Below are 25,622 nucleotides of genomic sequence, written 5' to 3' on the forward strand. Positions count from 1 at the left end.
ACTTGAAGGGAGCACCCATGCTTATTTTCACCACTGCCAGGGCATATTGTCATGGCCAGTGTCATTTTCATAGCTAGTGTCAGTTTTCCTGGAACAGTGTCAACGTGGCATGGCCTATGGTCATGGCCAGTGTCACTCACTGGTCATTCATTTTCCATGGCTAGTGTCAAATGCACCCAAAACGCACCTGCATTTGGCACTGGTCATGGCCTGCAGCAATGGTCAGTGGCCACTTTGCCTGGGCCATGTCAGAGTACACACAAACACCCCCATAGTAGGCATTACAAACAGGACTGCAATTCTGATCCCGGCAGGTGAACCCCATGGCTGCTGGAAGACATTGGGCATGAAACAACCTTTTCCACCTTTTTTGGGGGGGGAATAGTATACCCTTCTAAGCACCTCTAAATGTGACCAGGTATGTGGGTGGGTTTGTTGCTTAGCAAATGCCTGCTTTATAAATGTTTGCAGCGCTGCTGTTTGCAGCCCTCAATACATGTCCACGGTCCCTGTTAAGTGCAGCGGGACCAATATTGGCATGCTTCAAAACATTTTTCCCCCACCCACAAGAATATTTTCATTGTCTTTGGACTAGCCAATCAGGTTTCCTGTAACTATACATATGTGCTCAGGCCAGGTGTGTGAACAAAATTAAATGAAAAAATATGGTGGGCGTCTGCAGATGTAAATGGTCTTCTATATCACTGTTCTGCCACTATTGGTGGCCTTGCTGCACAGATCCCCTGGACCTAGATATTGCTAATAGGTTTAAGGCCACTTTGGTTAAATTAAAACAAACATGTGCGCCAAACCACACAAGTGAGTCAGACGAAATCCAATGTCCTTGTGAAGGTTTGGCCTGAATCTACTCAGTGATCTGGGTTGCAGGTGGGAGCAGAAATTGGCCAGTGTAAAATTAATGGGAAATTGTAAGCTTTGCGGCCCATCATATAACTTTGCAACCTGTCATGAAGCTGAGTGGGATCACCATCACGCAGACACTGGGTGAGAATCTTTATGTAGCGTTATTTTAAAGAAGCTCATAAGACAGGTCTCTAATATCAGGTGGTAACATTCCACACCCCTTCCTATCGGCTGAGAATCTTTATGTAGCGTTATTTTAAAGAAGCTCATAAGACAGGTCTCTAATATCAGGTGGTAACATTCCACACCCCTTCCTATCGGCTGAGGGTTTCCTCTCCCCAACTAAGAGAGAATCACAGTGGGTGTATTTTCTGAGCCTCCACAAGCTCTCAAGTCAGGATACTTTCTTCTGGTTGGGATACCTTCTGCAGGTCTTTTAATGGGTTTTATCTCATGCTAGGTAAACCTTCTGATACAAGTTAGTCGTTCCTCTAGTATATCTCAATAGTCAAGTGTTCATGACCAAAACATAAGGTCCAGGGTTCATAAGCTGAGTCCTACAAAGGCTTTAATCTTCACAAAACAACTTATAATAACAAAAAGTACTTAGCTTCTCAAAAACAAATCTCCACATTCAGCAAACGTATCACAGTTCCAGGGTCCCTTCCTGGATCCAATTGTCAATTCTCAATCACTCCCACTTTGTGGGGTTTAAATGTCCCTATGCTTCCTTTTGTTTCTGGTGTCATCAGCCCTCGCGTTCTGCTTCTTGTCTTGGTCTTGTGAACTTCTGCACCCTAGGCAGCTGCGGGAGGGATGGTTCTGTGTGACCATACAACTGCCTAGAGTATCAACCAATGTTTAGGCCACTTGTGCCAGTCCGCAGGTTGGATTAGGTGGATCATACCCCTTCTCATAGCATAGGGGATTTAGCTAGGTTTCCCAATACCCCTCCCTCCTCTACCACTTCGATGACTCAGGGCGATGTTGATCCTAAGGGAATTATCCCTACTTCTCTGCTTCTCGTTCCACTATATTATTCTCCTACTTTCTCTGACACTTCCCTGATGCTCGATCACATGCTCAGACTTCCTCCCCTCTTTAATCTCCACTAACCTGGTGTCTAATGTGCCTGCACCTCTTCCATCACTCCTCCAGCCCTTTCTTGGCTGTTCTTCTCTCCTCCTTCCTCTCCTTATCTCTTCTGTCACCTTTGTTCCTGTATCTCTATGATGATCCTTTATTGAGGTGTCTCAGAACATCCTTCTCCTTGTGATTCTTTTAATTTGTATGTTTTTGCCACCTTTTAACCCTGGTTCAATTCCAGGTGTTTTTCCTCTTAATTACTATTCCTCTCTTCCTTCTCATTCTTCAACTCATCTTCATTGTGCCTCAATTTCGGACTCACATCGGCATCCCTAATTATTACCTATGTTTTCCTCTACCCCTTTTTCTTCTTACTCTCCATCTCTTCCTTGATGCTCCTCTCTTTTTCACATGCCTTTTTCTTCTCACTTATCATCTCATTGTCATTTCCCCCTCTTTCTCTATGTCCTCCTTTCCCCGGCCTCTTTCTCCTCTCTCAAGCTCCACCCCCTTATCTCTGGCTTCCTTCTGCCTCTGCCTCCAACACACTCCTGTACTGTTCCCCCATATTATCCCAAACACAACATCTCCTTACACCACACAGGAGTTGTGTAGGTGCCTGACCTTCAGAGACCTCACATGCTTACCAATACCCTGACCAGTAATCAGTGAGCATTTACTAGCCTGCAAATTCATTGCTGTTCTGGTGGCATTTCTGTCTCTTTAGGTTGAGCCTCGCCCAAGCCTTTAGAGAGGATGGACGCCATTTTTAAGTGTCAATGCATGTGTGTGAGAGAAGAGGCTGCTGCAGCAGAGTTAAATGTTCTCTTTAGAATCACCCATTGGATGGGGCTGTTTGATTGGGAGAGTGCTTTAGCATGGCAGCTTGAACACACTGATGGTATCTTTCTTTTTTCTCCCAGGTTTCTCTGTAACCCACGCCTCCGAAACCAGTCTCACTGTGCTAGTTTGAATAGGTGCTTCTCTTCTTCTGAGTGTTCCTGCTATTCATATGCCAGTCATTCTATGCGCCCTACCAGGACAGTGTTGAGGGGTTTAGGGTTTCACAAATCTAAGAGAAGACATAACTTGGGGCTCACTAGACCAGGTAGGGCGGCATATTCAAGAGACACATTCATGTCATATGGTTCCTTAAATGGACAGTCAGGGATGCCTTCCTGGTGAGAAGTCGCAGCCACATGACTGGTGAATGGTGAGGTTAGCCAGGGGATCCTTCCCGCACTGCTGACAGGACCAGTATTGTTTAGCCAGAAACAGCACCCAACCCTCCCATGGATGGTCCACTTTTCATCCAAGTAGCCAAAGAGGGGACATCAACACAAAAACCTTTCTGAACCTATCCCACAAGTCTTCCCCAAAGTGAGCCCTATATTCTTGGAAAGATTTTTAAAGATTAATTGAATGAATATTGTAATATTATATTAAACGCCTCTCAGAAAATAATTTTCCATTGGTGAACCCAAATTAATCAAAACTACATGGTAGATATCACAGACCCTCTGATATATATTCAATAACAGGTTGATTTTCATCAAGCTGTTGTCACTATGCAGTACCACACTATAACAGAAACACACTAACTCCATCATTCTTTAGCATCTCTGATTCTCATTGATAATGAATAATCTATTGTTGATTACAGCTTTTTCAGTGATTTCATGAAGAAGTCAAATACAGTTTCAGTAATTACAGCCATGAACTCTTTCCTGGAAGAAGACATATATAGTTTTACAAAGCACACGTACCCCAGCAATGATATTCGGATCTGCCTTTTTAGTGATGAGCAGTCGGACTATCTCCTCCTTTGAATGAGCGGCAGCCACATGGAGAGCAGTTCGGCCATCCTGAAAGGAACCAGAGATGGTTATGAGGAACAGTGTGCCTGATAACTAGCAAATTGCAGTTGTATTATTCTGAACAAACAATTTCTGATGCAATGAGTTGTCACTAATGTTGAAGTAAGTGTGCACTACTTACACATGGTCGTTGCTCGTAGAATTAGCATGTTTCACAGTGTTCTCAGATATGGCAAAGAAGAAAACCAAGCCACATGTTAACTAAACCAAACTCTGACAATTTCATGTAAATATACAAATTGAAACAGAAACCTCATAATCTAATCCACCTCCAGCGTTTTAGCACTTAAACTGCATTTATCTTGGTGTGTTTTATTCCTAGTAAGCCACTTTTTGATTCCAGGCAGGATACTCTAGAAAGTCCAGACATAGGGCCTCATTACGAGTTTGGTGGTAGCCATGCCCTTAATAAGGGCAAAGCTACCCGCAAACCCGGGCCCAGGTCCTCCAAAAGGGGACTTACCGGGCCATTCCAACCTTGGAGGGCCAAGTAAATCCCTTTCACGGGACCCGAACCCGATACGTCCCCATTCCCATTTGAGCCCCCATAGGGCTCAATGGGAATGGGGAGGATGGCAACAATGGCCTCGTTGATAACAGAGCCGTTGCTGCCATCCGTTAATGCTCGCAGGTGCCGCTGTGCATGCCTGGTCTGACCAGGCATTCCAGAGCGGCACCAGCGAGCATACTCGAAATGTTGCGGTGAGCTAACAACGGCACTGGTAGAACTACCGGAGCCGTTGTTGCCTTACTGCAACACTCCAAATGAGGCCCATAGAGATAACTTCCAAGAAAAGATGAAAATCAGCCACATTTAAAAAAACAACAAATGGAAGATGCTGTTGTACTTCATAAACTCTGACCCTGTTGTAATTCATGGCCAGAATACGAATTGCTCAACACGCAAGAACCGGGCCGTTGAATGTATATCCACAGATCTGGAGGCGGGCGTGTTCTTGAAGTCACAGTATCACAGTACAGTATATTAGGGCTTCTAGTTTAGCTTTCATTGCCTATCTTGTCAAAGGCTACTAGACCACAAGAAAATATATTTTATGAGGCGGTAGCTGTGCCTCGTATTTCAATTATTGGCACTCTAATATGGAACTAAAGTAAGATAGCTTAAGAGTAGATTTACCTGTCCCGACAATTTCCAAATTTGACATTTCTTGTTGATGCGTTGCAAAAGGAGGAGCTTGTTGAGTATCGTTCTGCTAATTGCGTATTCACCAGAAGCAAAAACACTGGCTGCGGCACTTCTTTTTACTGGGGAGTTAACCCCTTGCCTTCTTTACCCTCCCTAACCCCACACCTATACGCAATCCTGTTACCCACGCATTACGTGATTAGTGGTAATGTTGAAGCTTACATCTTCACAGCCAGCATTTTAAAAAGTCATAAAGATCAGGCAGGAACAAACTAATCACTTGAATGCAGGAATCTAAATAGGTGGAGAACTCCCAGCGCCAAGGCAAGGCTAGCCAAATTATACCCCCACCTGCAGACTGACCCTCTATCCCCACAGGCGACACAGGTGACACACAAAATATATTTGTTGACAAGGCCAGATCTCTCTACAAAACTATAACTGTGAGGAATGGCTATCTGGCAAGAGTTTGAAAGCCCTGGCCTTTTTATTTGTTATTATCTAATGAAACGATATGGAAATTCCATTTCAGGAAAGGAAATTGGCTCCTCATATTTCCCTTTCATAAGCTCAGTGCCAAAAGCATAGTGTATACCTGTGCCCAGCCGCATCAGTAGCCTGATCTTTAGTGCCTTTTCTCCAGTGGCACAGAGCAGGTTCAGGGGTCAGAGGCACCATCTTGAAAGCTGCAGTGACAGCCAAAGTCACTACAGCGCAGAGGCTGCATTTAAGATACACACCCCTTGTCCAAATACTACATAACTATGACAATGCTGTCCTGGTGGCTCATTAAACTTTCAATATAAACCAAAACTGAGTTTAGGGTATGGTGGCCAGCATCTCTCATAATTAGTCAAGCCACATCAATTTTTCATACCACACATGTTCCCGCCCTCTGATCCTAGTTCAGCTGTGGAAGGATTATGGGCCTCATTAGGACCTTGTTGCTATCCTGGGAGTAATTGTTCCGATATACCGCCAACGCTATTAACGTTACCACAACTCAGTCCGGTGCAATTTGTGCCGGATCTGGAGCTGCGGTAGGTACTGTAATTTCTCATTTTTTTTTAGAGTCCATGGGACTCTATGGGGTTTCCGGTGGTAATAGCGCCGGTGGTAATTGTGCTGAAAAAAAGCTACCTCCAGCAGAAAGCTGGAGGTAAATCTCCAGCTTTCTTCCCATACCCGGGATTGGGCGGAGCAGTAATGCAGTAGTAATAGTGTTACCACCACATTTTCTGCCACTCTGCCCAACCCCTGATGAGGCCCTGTGTCTTACCCCCTGACAGGCTTTCCTTACAGATACTCACAAGACAGTAGCCTTGGGGATTGTCTCTCTTTGTTCCTTTGTGAGGCAGTTAACACACTCCCCAGAGGAATTATTATCTGGGGTAATATATGGCTAACTTCTTTCCTATTCCACTATGAAAGGTATAGCTCTAGTCAGGATTTCTCTTATCCCTAAACTATAGTTTTCACAAGTCAGGGAGTTGAACAATCCCTTTAAATCTGTGAAATGCTGTCCATCATCTCACAAATCAGGGCATACATTATTCCTGTAAAATCTTGGGAATTAATTTATTTTGCTACAGTCATAATATTATGTACCATGCACAATCATGAATTTGGGGAAAATATTTTAAATACGTCTCTACAAAGTTTCTATTAAAGCCCAGTACCCATTCAGTGGACTAGGTGTTAAAGGATTCCCCATAAAGACTTTGAATTGCTTGCGGGGGTTTAAACTAATTCCTGGGACATATGTCTAAATGCAAAGGGATTGTTATATCATTATTGCTTTGTCTTTTAATGCCACTGAACAGGTTTGGCCAGCTACAGCTGCAGGCAATCTGTGTCTGGTAATCTCTAGTCTCGGTCTGTCCCCTACTTTCCAAAAGCATTCTCAGGCACTTGTCTTGTCTGAGGGCAAGGAGCCCACACCAGGCTACCTCTTGAAAAGGACTAAGGGTGATTCCTAAAAGCTACACATAAGGTATCATCCCACCCAACTCTTCTCCTGTCAGATAGCTCCCTTTATCCGCTGATTTCCAAAGAATTCATCTATTTCCTGTGTGTGTGGCCTTAAATAATTTATCAAATCCATCCATGCAGAGTCATATGATGCAATATTTTCTCATTGGTCAGCCTATCTTGGATTTCTTCAGATACTAATATTCCCATGTATCCTCCCCTTTATTTTGATTGGTTCAATGTATTTTGCCATGTGCAAATTGCAGGTGTTTTCCCTCTTATTGGAACGCTGAGTCAGTTTGGACATCTATATGTCCCTCCTTAATTCTGTTTTGAACTCCTCCCATTATATAGGACCATGTGCTTGAAGTCACAAGAGTGTTCTGAATCCACATATATCCTAGGTTTCATTAACTTGCAATTTGAAGACATTATTGAACTATGTAAATATATTAATAATTTGCATATGTTGCTATATCGTGTTTGGATTTGTAATGTGGGGAGTGCTTCACTGTATTGACATCTTTTTGGTGATTTTGAAACAAGCAAACCATTCCAAAGTATAACTAAGGAGGTGATTTAATTTCTGTGCCATGTTGACATTAAAAATCCAACAAATTTTTCCTCATTTCCATGAGTTTTAGTTACTCAGCTAAGCTAATTATTAACTGAAAAGGCTGAGTCAGGCTCCAAGACATGAAACATACATGCACATATGGCCGTTTATACCCCTGCCACAGTTTTAAAAGGTTGAGGTCTGCTGGAAACCTATTCTTTTGGTGTATTATGTTACTAAGAAATATACATTCCTATGATCTGGGTTGGGCCATCTCCCTGTTCGACAGTACAAAAGTATGATTTCTAACACATTAATAGTCAGATTTGTTTTTATTTTTAAGCATCAACATATACTTTCAATACAATCTGTTTTGGCCACTTTGGATAATGGATTATGGATTAGTTACTGGTTGATGATTTGCCTTTGTTCTGCAAGAGCTGAACTCTGAACTCTAGTCTTGGGAACTGCTTTAGTGAATACAGAACAGGTTTAACCTATATTTGAGCATTTAAAGTTTTATACAAATAAAAGCTATGGGCCTCATCAGGAGTTTGGCAGTATCCCGCCGGTGATACCGCTTGGATATCACCAGCGCAAATAGCGTTACCCCCACTCAGACCGGTGCTATTAACATAGAGCTACAACAGATTCACAAATTCATTTATATTGAATAGACTTTTCTCTGAGCAGAGCTCACAGATACCATTTGAAGGGAAGTTTCTTTCTTGAAAGGCAAGAGGTCAAAGTCACTAAATGTGGAATTCACATCACAGTGAGTCTGAGAGTGGTAGAAGTCATGGGCTAGTAATGGACAAGAGGGAAGAGGGCCCAAAAAGGGTAAAACGTTCCATGCATAGAGGTGCAATGTCAGCTATGGGCAGGCAAAGGAGCAAGCACACCTCTTGGTATTCTAGAGACATAAAAAAACATAATATCAATCAGCTATACTACTCAATAGGGGTGAATAAAACCAAGTGTAAGATAACGTAACTGATTCAGAAGCCAGAAGCAAAGAAAACTAAGACATTGTTTATGAATGAGTTTAGGATGTGCTTGTCCATGACCGGCAGACTACTATTGTTATATCATTGGTTCTTTCTTCCCAGAGGTGTCTGGGTATTGAGATTGTTCTCTATGCCTGTTGCTTGCTGCTGTGTAAGTCAACTAAAGTGATAAAAAATAATATGAGGCTCCGGTCTTGGAATAATATTTGATGAGAAATCGCAAGGAAATACAAAGATTGGAAGAGTTTCAAAACGTCTTCTAAAGTCCAAAATGATAACAAAAACAGCACCTGGAGAAGCCTTCTAATAATTGATGACTCGATATGCAAGCCTGTGCTTTGGAACTGCAAAACATTCTCCTTTGATGTGATCGATCATGCAATCCTGCTTGATCATCTTACCAGTGCCGGCCTCTCTGGTGCCGTTTTGTCTTGGTTCTTTTGTTTTCTTTCTGATAGTTTTCAATCTCATTCTCTCCCGCCCTTTCGTTCTACACCCATGGCCTTGATGTGTGGTGTTCCTCAAAGGTCTGCCAACTCCCCAGTACTGTTTAATATTTATATTCAAGCGCTGAACAAGCTCATCTTCTCTCACATCTTCCTTTGTTATTCCTATTCAGATGATACCCAATCCTGGTTCATCTAGATCTTTCTCTTCCTGAGATGGAGTCCAGGTTTAGGGCCTGACTTGAAGCAGTGGGAGAAGGGATGTATAACAACTGGTTCAAATTAAAGGGCAAAAAACAGAGGTACTAGTTTTGGGCGCAACATCTGCTACTGTTTTCTGGACCCCTTCTTTCTGGCTGCTCTCTCTTGGCCCATTTCATGCTCTTGGTCCTCTAATGAAGGACCTGGGGGTAAATATATATATTTCCCTGTCTGCGGAATCGCAAATTAGCATGGTTTGCCAGAAGGGTTACTTTCAACTTAAAATGTTGCGCAAGGTCCTTACTTTTATTCCTTCTCAACTATGGGCCCCAGTGGTGTCCTCATTAATTATGTCTTTTTTGGATTCCTTATTTTTGGGACAACCTGCTTATCTAGTACGGCAGCTGCAGGTTTGCAGGACTCTGCAGCCAGAGTTGCCACCATTACACCGAGAGGCACGCATATGTCTCCTGTTTTGCAAAATTTACATTGGCTTCCTGTGACAAAGCGTATTCAGTTTGAGGCTCTTTGTCTCTTTTATGGCAACGGTGCAGAATACCTCCAGGCAAAATTTCATCCATATATTCCTGTCCGGGCATTTCACTTGGCTGATGCTTGTCTTGTCTATGTTCTTCGATTTAAAGCTGCTGAGACCAGAGGACGCTCCTTTTCGGTTGCTGCAGCCCACTGTGGAATTTTCTTCCTTGCTCACTTCGGACCACAGAGAATGATTGTTCCTTTAGGCAGTCACTTAACACGTATCTCTTATAACTTCCTTTCCCTCCATTTCCTGTCAAGCTACTGCCAAGATACCAATTGGGTGAATGCCATGCTTAGTAAATGTTTGTAACATAACCTAACAATAATCTTGGGGAAAGCAGAGTTGTAAGCATCCAAACACATCTACAGACTCCTGAGTTTCTCACCTTAATAAGGCAAATGAGGTAAATTCTGGTGATAATTGGCATGATTTAGAGTACGGCTGGTTCTGCTCCAGACTTCCAGATTGTGTTTTACATGAAATGCACAGGAAAATGCACTAATGCGGTCTGAGGCAGGCTTGAGAACTGTGCTTAAAGAGACGTGAAAATTGCTTACTCCATAGTGACCCCTATAACATTCTGGGACTCTTACAGCCTGTGACCATTGGATGACCCCTATGTGTGTCGGAAACCAACTACTAGAATGCGGATTATTGGACAAAGTTTATCTGGGTCATGACTGTGTCAACGCACGTGGTTGAGTTGAAGGAGCCTGGTCCATACTTATACCTGAAGGGCTTACAATACTGTGGCGTCTGTTCAGTATTTAAAGATGCTAGGTTGTCTTGAAGGCAGACATGCTGGTTAGTTGCCTTACATGGGAATCCACAACGGCTGATAGGTGGGTCAGATGCTTCGAGTTGTCATTTACCTCAGTGCTTCTTCTATTGAAACGTAGCCGATTATACTGCCTGCTGTCTGCTTGCATGCCAAGACCTTCAATTGGTTGTAATGAGGAGACAATCTTGTAAAATATTCAGCCCCATAGGTTATGTGATAATTGCAAAGAATTTTGAACGGCTACCAATGTGTGTATTGTATTTCTCATGTTCACCTTCACTCTTGCCTGGTGGCTTGATTTTGGATTCTCAGATGCCCCCGTAGTTGCTTTGTAGGGTCTCCTATATATACTATGGTGTACAAGTCCACTTGGGACAATATCAGTGATCTCCTAATGTTCAATGGATAGTCTGAAGGAGAAATGCTCTGAGCATTAAGACTTAGAGCTTCCATAGCTGGAGGGCGCTAGAGTGCCAACCAAGATGGCTGCATCTTAGTGTGCACCTGCAAGGCCTAATATCAATCCTGCATCATCCTTCACAATTCGGAATTGTGCCGCCCTGACCATAGACCATCCCTACTGGCCAGACGTTGCCCCACTGTCCTGCGAAGTTTGGGTCGGAATCGGTGATCCGGAGACTCTAAACGCAATTACCCGAGCGTGACGCCCGAGGCAATTGAGTGGGCCCAGCGGACTCGGGGAAAGAGAGTGGCGGCCCGAGACCGAGCTGGGATCGGGCAGAGAAGAGCTGCCTGCCCCCATCACATTCCCAAGAGGCGGGGCCGAGACAACCATCGGCGGGCCGCAGACGGGGGCTGGAGTGGGACACCCCTCCCCCTGCGGCAACTGACCTGCGACACTGTTCACCCTCTTCTACTAGAACCACTCGTCCTGAGTGTCACCCCCCGACCATGCCCTTTGTTAACTTGACCTCCTTTAGGGACCCGTCCACCACTGCCAGCATCTAGGAATTTCACTGGATCCGTCCGAGACCACAAAACTGTGGATGATTGCTACCTAGCACTGTACGCCTCCGACACATGGCATCATCTGTACAAGTAAATTCAGACTGTAACACTGCTGAACTGCCTATTTTTGTGTGTCACTGTATATTTTTGATTGTCATTGCAACTAAGTTCTCAAGTCTTCCTGTAAATGTTTGCGCCCGGCTACCTACGGGTTTGGATTTGCGCTATATCAAATAAACAAACAAACAAACAAACAAACTGCACCTGCAGGCGTGGCTGACGCAACCTACTGGAGGCCGCGGCATGCATCGGGGAGCCTCGAGTGGACCGAGCATGCTCCTGACTGCCCAGACGGGGGGAGTGTTAAGCAGAGCGCAGGTGCGCACCGCCTCCCAGCTTCCCCCTACTCTCACTGCCAGCCGGACTCGGCGCGGAGCACGCCCTCTCCCTCCTGCTGTGCAGGATGGGGGAGCCGGGCCGGGAGGCAGGACCCAGAAGCCTCGGACAGCGCCCCCCCGAGCAGCAGCGATCCTGCAATACTCCAGAGGGACAGGCGGAGACCAGCAACGAGCGCCCCTCAGCCAACTCATCATCACAGGTACGGCACACGCTGGGGGAACACAAGCCCAATCTCTAGCAGTCCTGCTGGGGCCCCCTCTTGCCACTCAGACTACATCTGAATCCTAGCCACGTATCCTGGAAATCCAGCTCTGCCTTCACTAGAATTCATCATCCAGATAGAGGGGCTGCATTGCGGGTATCCTTCCCTCGGCGGGGCAGGGTGGAGGAACGTCTACAGCTGATCCACATTATTTGAAGAACTAAACTCTGTGCAATACTGCCAGAAGGGTGACACTCCCCCCCCCCACCCGCTGCTGGTCTCCCGGGCCCCCCTATGAACTGCAAATTAACGTGCCGAACCAGAGTCAAGCGCCATAACCTTATTCTTGCCCCAGTGGGTCGCATCTCTCTCGCCAACGTTCTCTGCACAGCGCACGCTGCGCCCCATCTCAGGGAGACTACTGGCGCCTTGATAACCGCGCACAAGCACCATATTCAACGCGGGCCACCCCCAAAAGCACAAGTCCAATGGGGAAGACGGACAAGTCGCAGAGAAAGTTAACCTTCGAGACCGGAACTGCCCCCAAAGCCCCCAGACTCCAGGAGCCCCCATCAGATAGCGTACACCAAATGGATGATGGACTCTCCTGTACGGACATTAAGGGTCTCCTGTTGGACCTGAAAGCAGGCGTAGGGAGTCTAAACAATAAGATGGATGGTCTCTCCTCTAAAGTAGATCTCCTACAACACAGAATGTACACTCACACTGAGCGTCTCAACGAGGTAGAACAACGAGTGTCCATCTTGACGACGGCGCATTGACCCTTGCGGCAAAAGTCACCCAACTTGATACCCAAATGAAGGCAGCCACCGCCAGGTGCGAAGATTTAGAGGGTCGCTCCCGAAGGAATAATATTGGGATTGTCGGGGTGAGGGAACACCAGCCCCAATCGAGGATGGAAGACTTCGTCCAAGCGCTATGCACCACCCTCTTCAGCCAGGAAGCCCTCTCTCCCTTGTTTGTTGTGGAGAGAGCACACAGGATTCCATCCTCCAAACCCATCCCAGGTGCTCCCTCCAGGCCAATAATTGCAAAACTGCTTAATTATAAAGACTGTGATACCATCCTCTGACTAGCCTGGGAGAGGGGTAAGCTCCACCACGACGGAGACAGAATACACTTTTATCCGGACTTCTCCCCAGCAGTCCAGACAAAGAGGAGATCCTTCACTTCCATCAGGCAGAGGCTGAAAGACAACCAAATCACATACTCAATGCTCTTCCCAGCACGTCTCAGAATTCAACATAGGGGAAAAGTCAATTTCTTCCAGACGCCGGAAGAGGAAAACACATTCTTAGATGAAGCAGGTTGTCCCGGGCTAAACAGCAACCAGGCACGAGCACAGAGAGAAAGACTCCACAGAAGCCCAACATAACTAATACAAGGTCATCGGCACAAAACCCACGTACAAAACACAGCAACCTACCGAAATAAACACAGGAGTTAAGCACTCCGAGGCCGTGCAACTTGGGAAGCCCCTGGTACCCCTTGCACAGCAAAGTTAGCTCAACAGTTCATTGTTAATGGGTGGGAAATCAGGGGACGGACACGCACCATTGTGGTTCGTACCCCGACCAAGTGAGAAAACGGGCGAGTTGGGGGTTTCCCGTGTAAGGAAGGAAGTTGGAGAATGGGGTTGGGAATGCACCCCTGAACCACCGACCCCCGCTGCCCCCCCAAGCCACCACGCAGCATTGTACCCCCTCTTCCGCACACTATGGAGACCACCAGAAATCAGCTGTAGATGCCGTCCACAGCACCCTGAAACCCCTCAGGTCAGATTCGACAACATCAGCTTAAACATGCAAGACAAATAAGCAATTCAAAGTCGCCACATGGAACATTAGAGGAGGCAATCGCCCTTCTAAAACAAGGAATATCCTTCAATACTTGAAGAGGCATGAAGTTGATGTGGCCATGATCCAAGAAACGCACCTACTCCCTGGAAAAGAACACCAATGGACCCGAAACTGGGGCTGACATAGATATTTCTACTCGTACTCAGCTTACACCAGAGGTGTGGCGATCCTGTTCAGTCGGAGGACTGGCCTTCGGCTGATAAACTCAGAGAAAGACACGGAAGGCAGATCACTCTTGGTAAGAGGGATTGAAGATGGCAAAGAAATCACCTTGGTCAACTCCTACGGCCCTAATGTGGATGGTGCAAACAACTTTGACTGGGTGCTCACACACCTCTCAGTACAAGGCGCAGAGATGATCATCTGGGGAGGCGATCGGAACACTACCCTAGACCCCGCGAAAGATAGGTCACGGAACACGACACTGCCGATCTCCAAAGCCAGCCTCCAGGTACAGGAAATATGCAAAGCCTATGATCTAGTGGATGCATGGAGGCATAGTAACTGGGAGCAGCGTGACTACACATTCCACTCGGCAGTGCACAATACCAGCTCCAGAATAGACTACCTGTTTATTTCTGCTAGAGGTCTGCTCCATTGGGGACCGTCTCAAATCCTACCTAAAACTTTCTCCGTTCACACCCCGGTAACCCTCATCTGCAACCCAGCTGCCACCAAATCTCGCTTGCTGCACTGGCGCTTCAAACCGGGATCCCTGCAAGACCAAGTGTTTGCATCAGAACGACGTGACAAAATCTCCACATTCTTGGAAACTAACATGGGCACAGTGGCTTCGATGAGCACGATTTGGGAAACGCTAAAGTGTTTCATTAGAGGTGTTTGCTTAGCTAAGGAGAACGGCATCCTTAAACTGATCTGACGGGAACTAACCTCCAGTGAGGAACGATTAAAGCTCCTTGAACTCAAGTGCTCCACCACGAATGAGCCACGATCCCAGGCTGCTCTTAAAGAAGAGCTGCAGACGTTCAGAGCCACAGCGAACGTGAATTAAAATTCCTAGGCCGAAACAGACAGGTCCGTCAATATGGAAAAGGCCAAAAACCAGGACCCGTCCTGGCAAAACTAGTAAATGCCGACCGGAAGCCGACGACAGTTGAAAGGATACGCTCCAGACAAGGCACGATCGTGCACACAGATGAGGAAATAGCAGAAGAATTCCAATCCTTCTACCAAGACTTGTACACCTCAAAATACAACTCGGACACTGACGCCCTACGCAGGTACCTTGAAGACACTGAACTCTACTGGGTAGAGAGAGAGCTGCGAGAACCCCTCAACAAACCCATCACGTCAGAGGAGATAATTGAAGCCATTAAAACCCTCCCAAGCACCAAAGCCCCAGGGCCCGATGGCCTAACGGGGGAATTTTACAAAGCTTTCGCAAATACCCTGGCTCCCCTTCTCGCAGAGGTGTACGGTGAGGTGCTAGAAACAGGTTCCCTCCCACAGTCTTCCTGTGAGGCCAATATAATTCTATTACACAAGACCGGCAAACCCCCAGAAGAATGCGCGTCGTATAGACCCATATCTCTACTCAACCTTCACAATAAGATACTGGCGAAAATACTTACAAACAGGTTATTACCACTGATGCCCGGTCTTGTGCTCGCGGATCAGGCCGGTTTTGTGCCAGGTCGCAGTACAACATTCGGCATAAGAAGGCTGTTTGGAATTATCGAGGCTCTGGACCCCACTCACCAAGCCATCGCAGTTCTGCTCGATGCCGAAAAGGCTTTCAACTCAGTAGAGTGCCCTTCCTATTCGCAGTGCTCACCCAGATGGGCCTAGGTGCCCGTTTCATTAAACTTATATCCTTACTATACAACAACCCCCAAGCTACCATACTAATGGGATCAGCGAGATCAGCCCCCATCAAATTACAACGGGGTACCAGACAAGGGTGCCCGCTGTCAGCGTTAATATTCGCATTAATAATGGAACCTCTGGCGTCGACCCTGCGATCCCTTCAACTCCACCGGGGGCTTAACATAGGTCCACACAGGTTGGTCATATCCCTATATGCGGACGATGTTGCGCTATTCATTCGAGACCTCGTTGAAAACATGAACCCAGTCATGAGGGAAGTAATTAAATTTGGGGCAATTTCTGGCCTAAAAATCAACCACACTAAATCAATCATATTCCCGCTCACTCCTGCCACCAGAGCATTCACTGACGACTATCACTTTGCATGGGAGACTTCATCTAGGGATATTGATGTCATTAAACTACCACGATGTATTCCGAGACAACTATGAGGTAGTAGTAAAAACACTGCAGGAGAAAGTAAGCACTTGGAAATCTCTCCCGCTAACCGTGTGGGGAAGAGCCTCACTAGTCAAAATGGTGGTCCTACCGAAACTACTATACCCATTCTCCAACAACCCCATTTTAATCACACAATCCTTTCTGAAGAAAATGAAAAGTCTAGTCCTAGAACTTCTATGGTGGGCAAACCAGTCAGAGTCGCTCACTCAACGCTGATACTTCTGGTGTCAAGTGGGGGATTAGCTCTCCCTGATCTGGAGAGATATTTCTGGGCGGCACAGGAGCAGTTCCTCAGCTACTGGTATGTCACACACTTCGTCAGGCCACACGTACAAATTGAGCGTGCCCTTGCGACTCCCAACTGACTGAGGGCGGTCATCATTAGTCAGCTCCCAGTACCCAACAACACCATGAATGTGGTCCTCGCGACCTATGGGATCTGGAAGAGACTCACGCAAAAATACAAAGTTCAGGTGAGGTACTCACCCCTCCTCCCGATCAGATTCATACCAGGGATCCCTCTGACCTCAGAAAGGGTCTTTCATCAATGGGTGGAAAAACTGCAGATAAACACTCTGGGTGACTTGTTCAGTGAAGGAGTTTTTGTAAAACCCCAACAAGCAACGGAGAGAGGGGGCGTCACCTCCCTAGACAAGTTTCTCTACTTCAGAACCAGATACACCCTCAAAGCACACTTCACCACCTTCCCGCAACAACCTTAAACATGGCAACTATTGCATAATGTGATCCAAGCACAAGGCGAAGGCAGATTAGTCTCAACCATTTACAAATCCATTTTAACAGATAAAGTACCCATCAACACACGCATGAAAATGAGATGGGAGAGCTCCCTTCAGTTAGTAATACCAGATGAAGAATGGACATTCATCTTGCGACAAACACAAAAAATAGCTCTAAATTCACGTCTCAAGCAAATCTACTTTAACTTCTTACACCAGACGTACTTTACCACCGCCAAAAAGAGTAAACAACAACCAGATTCGCCGGCAAAGTGTGAGAGGTGTGGAAACTTAACAGCCGACTTTGTCCACCTCACATGGGACTGTGTCATAATCTGTGCTGTGATTGATTATGGCTATGAGTGTTGTGATGGTGGTGATGTCACCAACATTCTAGGTGGAGTGTTGGTGTGATGATGTCACTGGGACTCTTGGTGGAATGTTGATGTATGTTTTGGGTTCTGCTGGTGTCAGTTGGATCTAAGCTGCTGGGCTAGATGGATGTCCCAGTGCTTTCTCTACTTAATAACTAAGAGAATAAACCTACATGTAAACTACTTATCTTATGGTGTTCTTGATTGGCAAAGGAGGCTTAGTTTACATCACTGGCGACGAGGATGGTCCTGCTGGGAAGGGGCAGTAGGTGAGGAACTGCCCCAAGCTGACACCTTTCTGGACCCAGGTCCTTCAGATCACGTCAGCAATAATAGGAGAGGAGGCACAACCCGTCCCGATGGTGGCACTTCTCGGGATGATGAAACAACTCTCACCAGCAGTGAGGAAATTGGCAGGGGTGCTGCTGACCCTAGCCCGTAGGAGAGTCGCCATGTCCTGGGGTCGGGGACCGGCCCCGACGGTAGCAAACTGGCGTCAGACTTCATCAAGACGTTGCCCCAACACGCACGCCCCCCCGAAATCTGGGGCCCACTCATGACATTCCTAATCAACGAAGCAGGAGAGAACACATCATCCTTGACAGGAGGGCACAACTCCCAAGACATAGATACTTATCTTACCCAAACACAGGCACCAGCGTACTTACTGATACGCACAGAAGAGGAAACGACCTATCAACGATTTCAGCAGACTGGGAGGGGGAACAAATTGAAGGGGGAGGGTTGGTTGGGATGGCGCATGGGTAACATGCCCTAATGTGGGTGTGACAGTTCTGCAACAGTTTGAAAATTCTAAAGTAAAGTTTTTTTTAAAAGAGCTTGCATAGCTGCCATATGAAGTTAGAAAGTAGCTGCAGTTCTTACCTGTGCAAACTCCTGGAAAAGCTGGCCATCTCCCAGCTTAATCTTCCCACTGAATCTGTTGGTTGTCTCCACAGCATCATAGCAGCCAGAAGCATGGAAACTGCTCTCCTGAATATCCGTGAAGATCTGCTCTCTAAGTTTGATTCTAATCTCCCCTCTGCCCTCATCTTACTTGATCTCTCTTGTGCCTTTGACACAGTGAACCATGCCATCCTGCTGAATCGTCTCCACGATAACCTGGGTATCACCGATCAGGCCCTGGCCTGGCTAACCTCGTTCCTCTCTGATCGAGCCTCCCAGGTCCAACTTGGGCTCTTCCTTTCCTCTATCTCACTCTCTACCTGTGGTGTTCCCCATGGGGTCAAACCTCTCTGCCTTGCTGTTCAACCAATACCTGGCATCTCTCGCCCACTGCATTGCCACTCTCTGTTCCAACTTTCAGTGCTATGCGGATGACACTCTGCTCGTTTTCAGGCTCCCCTCTTCCACCTCTTCTCCTTCGCTCATCTCTGGCTGTTTGTCTGCTATCCAGGAGTGGTGTGCCACCAACGATCTCTGCCTTAATGTCAGTAAGACAGAGATTCTCCTCATCGGCACTCCTGCACCCTCCTTTCCTGTCACTCTTTGGCCGGCCTCCCTCTGGTTCTCTCTAGGCTGGACTACTGCAACAGCCTCTTTCTAAATCTGCCTGCTTCTACTCTCCGCCCTCTGCAACTTATCCAGAACAGACTTGTCCTTGGCCTTGCTGTTCTGGGCTTGTCTTTCGGTTATCTATAGCCCTATTATGTCCCAACTCAGAACTTGCACCTGTTTCTGCACAGGCAAACATCCACTCCTTCTCTTTACACCCACCCACCTATCCTCTCTTTCAGGCTTCACCCTTTCTTCATTGTCGTCAGTTGTCTATTTCTTCTACCCTTCATCATGCATCTTGACCTCACTCCATTCCTCCTTCTACTCACTCTTCTCCCCCCCCCCTTCTCTCATAGCCGTCAACATCAACTAGGGTCTACCTTCTGCAGCACTCTCAGGCCTCCCTATCTTCCTCCTTCCCCCTGCATCTGCACTTCTCAAATAAGGTGCACCTGTGCTCCCAAGATCTCCAACCTCAACTATCTCACTTGCCTACCAGACAACACCTGCTCCACTCCCCCACCTCATATTACTCTTATTACTCTTTCACTTGACCTTAGTAGTAATGCACAATCCATCTGCAACAAGTCGTCCTATATCACTGACCACTTCAACTCTTATCACCCTCAACTTTCACTTCTTGCGATCACAGAAACCTTTATCCCTCATGACTCTGCTACACTAGCAGCTCTCCGCACTGACTTTGCTACCTTCTCCCACTCTCCCTGACTGGTTGGGAAGAGCAGTGGTGTTCTCATTAAGGCCCTCAAAACTGCCCCTCTATCCTGTCTGACATCAACTCGTCCTCTTTTGAATATGCCACTATTCAACTCCTCCCTCCAACTCCTCTCACAGTTTGTGCGCCTTTATTGATCCCCCGGATCCTCTCAACTCCTTTCCTGATCCAACCCTTTTCCTTCCTACAAACATCCCCATTGCCATGCTCTCTGCAGTCACATGCTTTGAACTCAACTCCATCATATCTTACAACTACCTCTACTCTCTTCACGATCAGCCTATGCACTCTGGAGGGAACTCTCTTGACCGTGCCTTTCTCCGTAATCCACGCTCCTCCACTGACCTCTCCATTGACCCCACTCTCTCTTATCACTCCATTGTTCACTTTAACATCTCGGTCCCTGCATCTTCTACTCCTCATCTCCCCTCTTCAATGATTAAGAGGAAATTCGGCAGGACTCTCTTGCGCCTCACCCATATGATATGAGAACCGCTCTCCTATCTTTTCCTCTATTCATGCCTCTTCCATTGACTGTGCTTTCTCTGACTTTGTTGATGTACTTATGGCTCCATTTGACCAACACTGCACATTCCCATCTTCCCATCTCCGTCTTCAGTCTTGGATCACCTCTGAAATTCAGAAACTCAAAACAAACTTGGCCCGTTACCTATGACGCTGGTGCATATTACAGACCCCTACCCTACAATTAGCTGCCAAAAATTCCCCTACTGTCCTTACTTCTGCACTGGTGTGAGGAATTCCTATCTGGCAAGGGTGTAGAAGCAAAGGCTTTTTTTAATTGTGTATTAGTTAAAGAAAATGATGCAAGTAATTCCATTTAAGGAAGGGAAATCTCTAAACACTCTGAGTCTGCTCTTATGCATGTCTCCAACTGTCTTTCCAATGCTCACCACTCCAGCCTCTTTTCTATACTCATCCCTTTGGACCTTCAGCCACTTTCAATACTGTTGCCCACTCCTCTCTCCACCTCACTCTCCGGGATCTTGAGTTTTGGAAATCTGCTCTTGCCTGGACCCCCTCCTACCTGGAATCTCAATCATATAAAGTCTCTTGGAATTCGCAAACCTCTAACCCCACCCCTCTTTCTGTATCCATGCTCCAAGAGTCAGTCCTTGGACCTCTGCGTGTCACCATCTATACCAGTGGTCATCAAACTTTGGGGCTTTCCCCCTTAGAGGGGCTGAAGGGTGTCCAGATGGGGGCCAGAATCTTTAAAAAGGGATTAAGATGACTGTTTTTAATTTAAAAAAGGATATGGGGGACTACTTTTAATAGAAAATATAAGCAGTAGGCAACCTGCTTATAATATAAAGAGCATGGTGCCCCCTGGACATCCTTTGAGCTCCTAGGTGGCCAACCCCTAAGTGGGGGGGGGGCAGAAACCATATTCTTACTCAAAAGGTGCAGGCGGCTCAGTATGAAAAGGTTTGAATACCATTGATCTTTGCCTTTGCCCTAGGAAGACTTATCTCATCCTTTGGCTTTCATTAGCACCTTTTTTGTTGATGACACTCAAATACTGTTGTTCTTTCCCTCCTTTACCCCAGCCATCTCAGAACTGCCTCACTCCAATCCCCTCTCCGCTGCCTCATGCTCTTCAAAAATGGAAGTCATCTTTCTCCTGGCTGCTAATGCCATCCCTACCCACCCTTCTCCTATCTTTTTCCTGCCTGACCTTCTTGCTCCCTCATCCAAGGCTTGCAATCTTGGGGGCCTCTTTGATAACAGCCTACGGCTGCAACCATTCATTACTACCGCTGCCTCTGTTTCTCGTATTAACCCCCTCAACATTCAGAAAATCTGTCCTTTCTTTACCAACCACTCTAATTTATTATTGGCCTTCCTCTCTACTCCTTTGTCAATTGACAGAAAGTCCTCACCTTTGCTACCCACACACTCACTGCAACCTACTCAGATCCTCCCCAACGTCTACCTACCGACAACATGGTGGTTGGTTCTCCATGCACAACCGCTCTTTCAAGTTTCTTCTCGTTGTTTACAAATCTAGCAAAGTTTTTTCTCCTCAGTACATGTCTCATTATATCTCTGTTTACTCACCATCTTGTTCCCGCCGATCCTCCTCTGCACCCAATCTCACTGTACCATACCCTCCCTATACCTCTTCTTGCTTCTGCTCTTTCTCCCTGCACGCCCCACTCAACTGCAACCCACTTTCCCTAACAAAGCCTAGATAACTAACTATGAACCTCGTTAAAGCTCGGCTAAACTTCACGTACTGGCTAAAGAGGGCACTACTCTTGCCCTTCCCCCATCCTCCCTACTGGATCGCATCACTGCCTCCATCCTCCCTACTGGATCGCATCACTGCCTCCAGTGCTTAATAATGTACTCTTGTATATTTAAATAGTATTCCTCTTTAGTGTGATGCACTTGCCCCCTTAGGTTACTGTTACTTTTGTAAATCACCTATTTCCCTGTAAATATATTTGTTCTGTTTGTTTTCTTGTGTCACTGGCCTATATCGCTCTTTTTTACACCCTCATGAACTGCCTCACCACTTGTTCTCATTGCTGTGCGATCGTACAGGTGCCCTTCGTGGGAATGCCTCCATCATCACTGAGGGCCAGATTCATAGAATATTTGCCCAGTTCAAAGGGAATTTGCACTGCTGAAAAGTGACTTTGCACTGCCGACACAAACCCTGATTCATGGAACCGTGAAAAGTGTATTTTTGCAGTGCTAAGTCTGTGCAAAGTCATTTTTGTTCTGCAAAAATGACTTTGCCCGGATGTCAAGACCTGAGAAAAAGGGGGCCCCGGGGGGGGAACGCGAAGCGTTTCCCCCCGGGGAGTTTTTGGCGCTGCACACGGCCAGCGAGTGGCCGTGGGAGGCAGAGTGCCTCCCGGGGTATTTAAGGGGCTCAGGGAAGGTTCGGAAGCCAGGCGACGGTTAGGACTTGAAGATTGCTGTCAGTCCAGGTCGCCTGCTCCCGAGCCTTCCCTGAGATAGCCAGGCCTAGTTGTGTGGGCGAGCGTAGTCAGGTGAGGTAGGGTAGGGTTTAGTGGGTTTGGTTTATTGAAAAAAATAAAAAAATACAAAAAGAGAAATTATTTATTTTCATTCAGGGGTGCCGTAAATAAGACACCCCTGTTTTCTTACCTGCGTGTTGGGGCGGGTCGCGGGCGGGAGCGTTTTCTGTGTGTTCGGGGGCCGATCGGGCGTCTCTGCACGGCTTGGAGGGGGTGGAGGAATTAGGATTTTATTTTTATCTGTGTTGGGAGGGAGCGGGATTTACCGCGGGTTTATATTTCCTCAGGACCCAGCGTTCTGCTGAAGGTTTGGGACGTCGGCTTCTTTTCCTGGAGCGGCGCGCGTTGCGTTCTCCTGAGGAGAGGCACAGTATTTTCTTAAAGGGACCATGTCTTAATTTTAAGACGGTGCTTTAGGGTTGTGTATCAAGCAGGGGGCAGTGTAAAAAAAAAAATAAAAAATAAAAAATCTTATACCTAAGTATATTTTATCTGGGTGTATTTTTGGTGCAAATTTTATACAGGGGTTCCTTTTGTGAAGTGGTGCTATTTAGGCAATTGTTATTAGGGGTTTATTAATAAAAAAAAAAAAATGTAATTCGTTTTTGGGGTAATAATTATTTATTATCCTTATATAGTATTATAAGGTATTTTTAATTCTTTATTATTTCTTTATAGCAATTTATTTTATTGGTTGCTAGTTTACAAGGACATTCCAAGGGTAGGTTCTGGCTCGGGGCTTAGCTAGTTAGCTTCATAGGGTGGAATATTGGTGCACTCTAAGAGGAGTAGTGCACCATGGTGGGACAGGGAGCTAGTGAGAGGGGTATGGTCGATGCTAGGGCCCTGAGGGAGGCCCTTGAAATTATTATCCGGGCGTCTAAGGCCCAGCTGGAGGGGGCGGTGGGGGAGGTCACGGGTGCGAAGGAGGTAGGGGGGGCAGGCCGCAGCGCAGAGCCGCGGCTGATGGGGCTCTCGCGGCAGTGGTGGCTTGCACCCCCGCGGCGGGGAGATGGGTGGTATGGGAATCCAGGGGAAGGAGGTTGAGAAGGGAGATAGACAGGAGAGCGTCTGAGGGAGAGATGATTTCGGGTGGGGAGCCACTGAGGGAGGGAGTGAGTAATAGCCCTAGGGAAGATAGGAGTGCGCAGATGGAGAGGGCTCTTGGGAACCCGAGCGAGGCGAGTGAGGGGGTACAGAGGGGGATGGCAGGGAAGAGGGGAGGAGGGGGTAAATACTTGCAGAAGAGTGCAGGAGGGAGAAGGCGGGAGAGGTCCCCATCAATTGAGGATGTTGGAGTGGGGCGCGGAACGGCCCCCATAGGTAGGAGGATGGAGGGTGGAGGACGCTGCGCAGTCCCTGCTGGTCAGAGTGAGGTTGAGGGTTTTAGTACGGCCCCGCCTCGATCAGCACAAGGAGAGCCTAGAGGGAGCAGCATGGCCCCTAGCAATGAGGATTACAGGGTGGAGGATGGAATGCCTCGCCCGAGAGAAGAGGACCAGGCAGGGGTCCCCCCGGCCCCGCCGAGAAGACGTCAAAGGAGTGACGGGGCGTACGCCCCGGGCTCGCAAGAAGAAGATCGTCTCAACTCGAGCATGAGCTCGCATCGGCAGTGGTATATAAGGGATGATGAAGTTGGATTGGAGGAATATGTGGGGCAGTGGGAGGTAGAAGGTTATAGATCGGCAAGGGAAAGGGGGGAGGAGAAAAGAAGTTTGAGGTGGGATATGGAAAGGCAGGTGCAGGGGGGTAGGTGGGTAGGGGGTCGGGGAAATTATTGGCTGGGTGAGTCTGCTGACATGTTTTGTCCCCGCAGTAGGAGCCCCCTAAGAAAGGAGATGAGGAGCATTGGGGTGAACGCCAGACCACAGACGGCAGGCGTGGAAAGAGGTGAGCAGGAACGGGAATGGTCATCTGCATGGCAGAGAGGGGTCACAAGAAGGGTGACGGGGAATGAAGGGACGAATTTGCATGGGGCAAGGAAAGAAGCTGGTGTACAGGCCATTGGAGCCTTGGGGGTTGAAAAGAGCATGTGCTCAGTGGAGGTCCAAACGGACAAGGCAATGGAGCCATTGGTGCTTGAAGTGCAAGCTGGAAATAAAAAAGAGAATGAAGTGAAAGGAAAGGAGAAAAAATTGCCGTACATGGGGATAACAAAACCATTGGGGGCACACTTGATGGCAACGACAAGGGAGAAGATTCAGGCGGGGGAATTTGTAGATGTGTTCAAATTGCTGCATAGGGAAGTGAGAGCAAAAGAGGGGTCTAAAGAAGAAGAAAGGGAACTGGCGTCGCGCCCAAGGGTCCCGGTGACTATGGAGAATTGGACGTCGGCATTTATCATGTATGGCAGTGTTTATTGTGAAAAATTTCCAGAGCGTTGCGTGGCTCTGCTCAAATATATATATATGTTATCAGGAAGGCTTTCACGAGTTTTGGGGGTTTTGCATGGGTAAGGTATGATGAGGAATTCAGAGCGAGATTGGCGGAGGACAGTCAGGTGGTCTGGGGGGAGATAGACATGGATCTCTGGTTGCAATGGATGGCTCCAACGAGGCCTGCCCTGACGCTGCACACGGCGAGCGGGCTTCCCGTACCTTTCCGGCCCTTTCTTGGTCGCCCCGCCCATGATGGGGCGGGGGGAGGAGGTAGGGGGCAGTCATCAGCAGCGTGCTGGGGGTATAATAAGGACGGCTGCGCAAGGACCCTGTGTAGGTTCAGGCACGAGTGTAGCAAGTGTGGTGGAAAACACCCTCTCACGCAGTGTTTCCAACAGGGGGACAGGGGGAGGGGGAGGGGGGCAGGTAGAGGGGTTGTGGGAAAAAGCTTTTACTCCAATTAAAGTAGGGGTGCTTGAAAAATGGTTGCAATTTTATCCGGACAGAGAAGGGGCGAAGATCTTGAGTGAGGGTTTCTGTCAGGGGTTCAGATTAGGGTACCAGGGCCCAAGAGTGCGCAGGTGGGCTGAAAATTTGAAGTCAGCAAGAGAAAATGTTGAAGTGGTGAGACATAAATTGACCAAAG

The 25,622-nt window shown here is 47.2% G+C and overlaps 1 protein-coding gene across 3 annotated transcripts in view; it reads right to left on the reverse strand.

The window, feature by feature from the left end:
- LOC138497955 (serine/threonine-protein phosphatase 6 regulatory ankyrin repeat subunit B-like) overlaps positions 1-25,622 on the reverse strand; it is a 759,106-nt gene that overhangs the window by 580,468 nt on the left and 153,016 nt on the right. For all 3 annotated transcript variants that reach the window (XM_069621713.1, XM_069621714.1, XM_069621712.1), the window contains exon 3: positions 3,717-3,815. In XM_069621713.1, the coding sequence (XP_069477814.1) occupies positions 3,717-3,815 (99 nt within the window). The remainder of the gene's footprint in view (positions 1-3,716; positions 3,816-25,622) is intronic.

Source organism: Ambystoma mexicanum, chromosome 5q, assembly GCF_040938575.1.
Source record: "Ambystoma mexicanum isolate Mex_15411 chromosome 5q, UKY_AmexF1_1, whole genome shotgun sequence".
Taxonomy (NCBI): Eukaryota; Metazoa; Chordata; class Amphibia; order Caudata; family Ambystomatidae; genus Ambystoma; species Ambystoma mexicanum.